Consider the following 7,425-nt stretch of genomic DNA (forward strand, 5'->3'; position numbering starts at 1 on the left):
TCAGGCTCAGACGCAGTAAATCTGTTTAGGAGATCTGCTCCACACCCCCACTTTCACCTCTTGACGACTGTGTGCTGCTTTTTTCCAAAACTTTTTTTCCTCTCCCTCTGCTTCTTCATAGCCCCCTGGAACCACAATAAAGACCTAGGCAAGGTGCCCCATCCTCACTTTAAATTTTGCTGCAAACCTAAAGGACCGAAGTGACCCCCCTATACCTCCCCCCGTCCTGTGGCACCACCAGAGCGCTCCTTTGCAGCACTGCAAGAGACAGACAGCAAGAAGGCATTGTCTAAAAACATAATTTAATGTGGTATTTTGGTGATTGTGGTCAACGACTGAGTTCTTTTGCAAACAGGAACAGGTTTGACGTTAATGACACCATCATTCACACGAGCGTTGCATTGCACAGAAAAGAAAAGTTTACACTTGACCCCATACAAACAAAGCAGCAGAGGAAAAACCGGTTATGGTCCAGTCCCACTTCGTGAGTAGTCGATCTGAAAATCCATCATCATAATTAATACTCATGGACAAAAAAACATGACCGGTTCAAATTCCGTGTGCAGCACAGTCCAAACTCAGGGCTCTCTTACACCCCCCGGGAATCACTCGAGAGTTTCAAGCTGCCGAGTTCCTTGTGTGACACACAGAACACCGAGGCTGACAAAGGGAGAGGGCGACTCAGAGCAAACGGGGGAGAGTAAGGAAGGGGATCGCTTTGTTGCACTTCTATTTCTTTTCCACAGGGGTAAAAAAAAAAAACATACAAACTGATAATGAAGCTAAAGTGACCTGTGGAAACAGCGGACACCAGGGGTAACAGCGGCACGGTGGGGTACAGAAACGCCAACCAGCCCCACACGCATCGGTGGCAGGGACAGCTGTGTCGCGCCGCTCGTTATGCGTTAATCGGGGTATAAAAGAAAGCCAGAGAAAGTGCTGTACTTATTGTTGTTGCCTCCGTGCGCTTTGCCTCCGTCCAGCTTGACGTACACCTCGTCACCGGAGTCCAGGTGCAGCACCACGCTGTTGCTGGCATAGTCATAGTTCTGGTCCGCGTCTTGGGCGATGGCACTGGCCCGCACCTGCCAACACACCCGCGGGGTACATCAGCCCCCTGAGCCCCTCCATCAGCCCCCCTCACCCCTCTGCCCCAGACCCTCCACTACCCCCGACCCTCCACTACCCCCATGCCCTTCCTCCCGCCCCCCCTCCCCGCTCCTCCTTCCCCCCAGCCCGGCAGGAAAGTTTGCGAGGCGGCAGCCTGGAGTTCGCCACGGCTCTAAAGCCGATCCCCGCCGTGCACCCCCGCCCCGACGGCGGGGAGGATGCTCCGGCTGCTCCTTTCTCCGGGAGCGCTCCGGGTGCCCGCGGACAGCCCCGGCGCCGGGAGCGGAGGTGGGGGGGGCGAGGCACGGACGGGACCCGGGGCGGGGAGGCCGCGCCGGGGGGGAGCGGCGGGGACCCACCTGCCCGTTCTTGCAGAGGTCGGCCCACATGCTGGTGCCGTCGCCGCCGCGCATGAGGATGTGGTAGGTGAAGAAGTAGATCCCTCGCACCTGGCAGGTGAACTTGCCGCTGGCCGGGTCGTAGTGGTTGCCCAGGTTGGTGACCACGTCGTCGAACTTGAGGACCTCGTAGCCCTCGTGGGGGCTCTTTAGCCCCACGTAGAAGGCGATGCGCGGCCCGCTGAAGGCGGCGCTCAGCCCTCCCGCCGCCTCGCCGCCCGCCGCCGCCCCGCCGCTGCTCCCGCCGCCTCCCGCGCCCGCCAGCGCCAGCCCGGGCAGCCCCGGCTTCCCCGCCTCGCCCCGCTCCCCCGGCGGGCCCCGCGGACCCGGTGGGCCCGGTTCCCCGGGGGGCCCGCGGGGACCCGGCTTGCCCGGCCGGCCCGGCTCCCCCTTGGGTCCCTGGACGAAGGGCGGCGCGGGGTTGGCGCCCAGGTCCTGCAGGGCCTCCACGGCGGCGGTGCTGCCGGGGCCGGGCGGGCGGCCGCCGCTGTACGGGTCGCAGATCATGCGGCAGGTGCCCATCATCTCGTAGTGGGCGCCGCTCTCGGCGGGCGCCTGAAGCAGCAGCAGGGGCACGGCGACGAGCAGGGCGACGGCCATGGCCAGGGCGAGCCCGGCGGCGGCCAGCAGCCGCCTTCTCCGCTGCCAGAGCCGGGCGGCGACGGCGCGCAGGTCCTCCTTGCCGGGCGAGGCAATGGTGGCGCCGGGGGCCGGCCGCTCCCTGCGGGGGACGGCAAGAAAAGGCGGTGAGCCCCCCGCCGCCGGCGCGTCCCCGCCCGGCCCCCGCCTCAGCCCGCCCGCCGGCCGGCCGCTCGCCCTGCCATGCCGCTGCCGAGAGCCGCCGAGAGCCGCCGCCGCCCCGCTCCGAGGGGACGCGGCGCCCCGTCCGCCCGGCGGGGTAGGGCCGGCGCGGGGGGCGTCGCCGCACCGAGCGGGCTCCCGGCTCTGCCCCTCGCCCCCGTCGCCGCCCCGACGTGGGGGCACGGAGCCGAGCGGGGCGTGGCCGGGCGGGGCGGGCGGACCCACCTGCGGGGCCGGGACCGAGGCGCGGGGGGCCGGGGCGGAGCCGCCCGGGGGGCTGCGGTGCGCCCGTCTGCCGCCACCGGCCCGGCCACCGGCGCGCCCGCCCTGCCGAGCGGCAGCCCCCCGGGAGGGGCGGGGGGAGGCGGGGGGAGAGGCGGCGGGGCGTCCCGCATACCCCGGGCTCTCCGCCCACCCGCTCCCCGACGGTTGGCGGTGCTGGGGGGGGGACACCCCGCCCGCCCCACCGGCACCGGCACCGGCGCAGTCCCTGCGGGTATTGCCCAAACTGCGCCCCACTAAAACCGGGACGGTCCGGGTCGCATCGCCTTGCCCCGATCACCTGCTTCCTTCCTCCATCACCATCCCTCCGCGGCTGGACGGCTCCTCCGCGACTCCGGCCGCGGCCGGAGCCCCGGGTCCCGCCGGGACGAGCCCCCGCCGCCGCCCAGCCGCACCGCGCTCTGCGGGAGCGCGCCGGGGAAAGCCCCGCGCAGGCAACAGGTTGCCCCGGCGCGTTCCCCGTGGCTTCCTCAGCCTCCCCCCGTCCAGCCTCGGCGGCCCAAAGACGAGCGGGACAACGTGGCAGGTGGATCTTGCTCCTCACCACATCCAAGCGCAACGGAGGCTCGTTACCCCCGCCCCGATTTCCCGGAGGCCGGCAGGGCTCGCCGGGTGGAAGGGGAGCCCGGGGAAGAAATGTCTTTAGCAGAGTTTAGGTTGAGTTACGGCACAGTATATTTTTTGTACGTTTCCCTGCGTAGTGATGGGTCCAAATCAAGCAGGTTTTCCCCCAGTGGAGAATTGTGATTAATTGCCTTTGATTTCCTGAATAAACGGTGGCAGTTCGGCGGGAGCCCTTGCATCGCTAACTGCCTCCGGGGGTCTCCCCTCTGGAGAGTCAGCCGAGATCTTACCCTCGCATTCCATAGCCGTGGGTTAAGCACCCGTCCCGGACAGAAAACAGATACTAGTGCAGTGATTACACACATTTCCTAAGGGCAACATTTCGGGGTCCCCCGCTTCCTTGGTGTATAAGAAGAGTGAATTTCCAGCGGGTTCACCAGAGTTGAAGGCAGCCTGTTTTGTCTTAAAACAGGCAAAGCTGTAGGTCGACGGAAGCGAGGAGCTCAGCCTGATCCAACGCTTGTTAAAGCTGATGGCCTGGAGGCATCATATGCAAATGGGGACATACAGGCTTCTTCCAAGAACTGCCGAAATGCCCTAAAAGGACTCGGGACTCTTTTGTTAGCTTTCCTTGAAATTTAAGGAGGGGATATCAAGGCTTTCCCATCTGGAATGCACGCACGACAGGACCAGATCTCATCTGTTACATCTTTGTGTGCGTCCAGCATTCTTTCCTGGAGTTAATCGGGCTTTGCTCTGCTGCTGCTGAGATCAGGATTTAGCCCTGCCCCTCCAAGTCTCTCTGATTTTTTTTTTTTTTCCTTCACATCCAAGGGTTTGAAGCCGTAAAGGAAATTAATCCTGTAAATGAAAACCTTTCCTTGTGAATTGTATGGACAGTCGCATTAGAGTAACCATGTCTATTACTTAGCACAATGCAGCTAAATGTTTTAAGAGATGAGATTGTGGCAAAGATGTAAGTCCTTTTCCTCTCCTCTGAATTAACAGTTGCATCCCACAGTGTTATTATAAGCCCCCACGCTTGCCTAAAGCCTTGTAAAATGATTTCTAATAGTTGTTTCTGTTACAGCCCTAGTATAATTTTCCATATATTAACTGTGCTAAATACAAATAAATTCACAAATAAATTACACTGCTTTGCTGATCATCCCTACTTAAGCTTCTGTTAATTTCCCTTTTGTTCTGGTATTTGTCACTGGCTCGGCTCTCCCTGTGTATGTGAATCCAGAGCTCTATAGAACCCCCTAACGTGGCTTTTTAATCTCCTCTTTTCCAAAGGCAGCAGCCACACTGTAGCTTTTCTAACCCTTTTCTGAATAATTAAGTTCTTGTGTCATTTGAGCTCTGTTGCAACTTCCCTATTTGCATTAACTTACTTTTATAATGAGGTGACCAGTGCTGGGAACTCTACTCCAAACAGAGGCTCACCAGCCCCTTCTGCAGAAGCAGAATAATTTTCTATGATGGGGGTCTGTTATTCCCATGACTCAACGAGGACAGGCGAAGAAGAAGAAACATATTCTAACTTTCATCAGGACAAAATTGGCACAGTTCTTAATAAGGAGAGCTGAGCACTTGAACAAGCGTGCAGAGAAGATTACGGAAATATTGGCAGTTAGGTTAAGTGTCGAATTCTTGCAATTTTGTTTGGGAATAATTTAATTACTCCTCTGTGATGCAGTAAGATGGACTAATCACCTACTTAATCCCTCCTTCAGATTGCTTTAAGGTAAACACAGTGTTACTTTAACGTATAACACATCATCTCCAGTGTGATCTACATTCTATGTTCCTGGCAACCTGGGGTTATGATCTGACTGATCTAATGCATTTTGTCTCCCGAGAACTAGCACTGTGATCAGTGAGGCAGCTGGTACCATCCACTAGTAAATATTTAGGAATATAGTTGCAAAAAGGTACAGGGCAGCACTCAGCTTACAATTTTGATACGGGCTGCTGCACCCTGTTAGGTGCCTGCTTTCTGTACGCAATGGGATGCACCACAGCAGTAAAAGGGGCAGGAAACTACCAGATTAGCTAATCAGGCAGTGTCTGAAGTACCGCCTGGAGGTCCCTTTCTTCATTTGAGGTCACAAGTACCAAAGCCTCTCTTAGAGCTAGGCTCTTCACATCTTTCAAAAAGTGAGTCAGGTTGGTGCTCCATTGCAGGCTACCCGGGGCTGGCAAGACTCAAGTGCCTCTGGGTGTGCCCAGAGAGAGATAAAGGCACCCACAGAGAACCCCTGGTGAAACACAAAGGGTGTCTGGACCTCAGCAATAGGTGGCGGCTGAGCAGGAGCTTTGGAGATTGCTGTTGTTGGCCAAAGAAATAGTTAAGCACCTAAAAGCTTGCATGGATCTAACTCAAAACTCCATTTTCAGATGTGGTGTAAGGATTTAGGAACCTGACGGTTCAGGGAAGCATTTGACAGGTCAGGCATAATTCCCAAATATAGACAGTCAAGAATCCAGACACTTTGCTTTGAAGCTCCAAAATTCCAGGGACATGCGAATTTCCAACAGTTACCTTCTCCTTCATTTTTGCTTCAAGGCACAGCCACCCAGCTTGGGATGCTACGAACTCTCAAAAGATGTTTCTGCTCCATCAGATCCATCTGATCCATCTCCTGCAGGCATCTCCAGAGAGTGTCTGCTGGATCAGGCCTCTCACTACTATCACATGCACCTGCCACTACATATGGTAGCAGTGAGGACACCAACCTGGAGTGTTGGAGACTTGTTCCAGTCTTTCACCCTTTACCAGATTTGGAGCAGGATTTTAAAACTTTCTTTCCAGTCTTCCAGGCGAATAGTCTCCCTTAGCCTTCCAGCCACAGGGTGTTGTGAGTTGGATCTTCTTCAGCTTATTCTTTAGGATTTATTTGGCTGTAAAAATAGTTAAATATTCATAGGGGCAGAGGAAGGAAGAATAAGTCCATGGACTGGTTAGGGCTCCCTCCCAAGGGACCCAAAGAAAGCAAGCCGATGGCTAAAGGAGCTCAGGGCTGAGCTTTCAAACTACACCTGTCCCCAGGGCTGAGCTACCTTACATGGCATCACCAGCATCTGTCCATCCAGGAGGCAAGCACAGGACACTCCTCAAGGATGCAGCTGGCCATCTGTATTTCACAGAGAGGTTGTCAGCAGGGTGACAAGGAGGAGATCTGGGTTCAGCTCAGTTTGCTGCCTGAGAGATCCCAACCTGTGTTCCTTAGGAGGCTGCCACAATCTTCTAGGGTGCAAGCTACCCAGGGGAGACAGGGAGAGTGGGGTGGAGAGCACTGCATGCCCTTATGTTGAATCTGTTCCTCTTTGCATAAAAAGAATTAAAGATTCATTGAGCTAGGAGAGGAAGACCAAAGGTGAATATAATTTTTAGTTCAGTGGTGAGAGCACTCACCTGATCCAGAGCTTCAGTCTTCCTCCAGGAGCTGTTTGTGAATTCCAGCCAGGAAGGTGAGGTACAAATGCAATGTTAAAGAAAGCGGGTGGCTCTGGCATGCACAATTCCTCTTCTTGAAGGACCATCCTACTTGCTGAGCTAAAGACTCTTCTATCATCAGCACAAACTTAGCTCATGAACTGAACCATATGGTTTTCTCCACAGCCAACAAGAGCTGGACCATCCCCTGATCAAATCTGTAACTCTGGCAGGACCCAGCAGGACTCAGACTCACTGATGTGGTGGGGTTTCTGGGCACATGTGCAAGTTGAGCATTGTATATTTGAGATTCTTGGAGTTTGAAGGTAGGTATCTCCCCAGTTAGGTGCCTCTAGGCTTGGGCAGGAGTTGGAGGAACATTTTTATTTCAAATTTAGGTGCTTAAATTCTGCCTTAATCCCTTCTTTCAGTGCTTTTTTTTTTTATTTGGCCCTTAACTTAAAAATGTAAGAAGAGCCATACCAGCTCAGACCTCTTATTTAGCAAAAATGTCAAGATCAAGGTAAGTCTATGGTGATACTTCCCTGGTATTTTCTGTCAACCTCCAGCAATCCATGGTTAAGGTCTTCCTGAGCCACAGTAAAATACTTTTAAGAAGCTGAAATCAAGATTAATGTGAGTAAAGGCACAGACCTTGGGTCAGTACCCTCACCCATCCCAGTGAGTAGCTTTGTTTTGCTATCTTTTGTCATGATTGATGGAAGTTATGGATAACATTACCCTCTGATCCTCTGAAGTGCTTCATTCATTGCCTCTTTCACATCACAAGACTCACAGATATTTCTCATTGCCAGAATTAACTATCTG

At 55.2% G+C, this 7,425-nt stretch overlaps 1 protein-coding gene across 2 annotated transcripts; it reads right to left on the reverse strand.

Annotated features, from left to right (window-relative positions):
* Nucleotides 1-291: 291 nt before the first annotated feature.
* On the reverse strand, nucleotides 292-2,159 carry C1QL2 (complement C1q like 2). Of its 2 annotated transcripts, XM_075092551.1 has the most exons (3): nucleotides 1,780-2,159; nucleotides 1,470-1,743; nucleotides 292-1,085 (listed from the first exon to the last, which is right to left on the reverse strand). In XM_075092551.1, exons 1-3 carry the CDS (start codon nucleotides 2,106-2,108, stop codon nucleotides 906-908), a joined length of 783 nt encoding a protein of 260 aa, XP_074948652.1. In that variant the 5' UTR covers nucleotides 2,109-2,159; the 3' UTR covers nucleotides 292-905. The 2 variants fall into 2 exon arrangements, with proteins under 2 accessions (XP_074948652.1, XP_074948651.1); XM_075092550.1 differs by having other exon boundaries at nucleotides 1,470-2,159.
* Nucleotides 2,160-7,425: the final 5,266 nt, after the last annotated feature.

This window comes from Phalacrocorax aristotelis, chromosome 5, assembly GCF_949628215.1.
Source record: "Phalacrocorax aristotelis chromosome 5, bGulAri2.1, whole genome shotgun sequence".
NCBI classification, from domain to species: Eukaryota; Metazoa; Chordata; class Aves; order Suliformes; family Phalacrocoracidae; genus Phalacrocorax; species Phalacrocorax aristotelis.

Bases quoted from the DNA above. Each gene is read 5' to 3' on its own strand.
- C1QL2 (XM_075092550.1), bottom strand. From the start codon at position 2,108: ATGGCCGTCGCCCTGCTCGTCGCCGTGCCCCTGCTGCTGCTTCAGGCG. The intron at 1,086-1,469 runs GTGGGTCCCCGC...GTGTGTTGGCAG, and splicing joins ACCTCTGCAAGAACGGGCAG to GTGCGGGCCAGTGCCATCGC.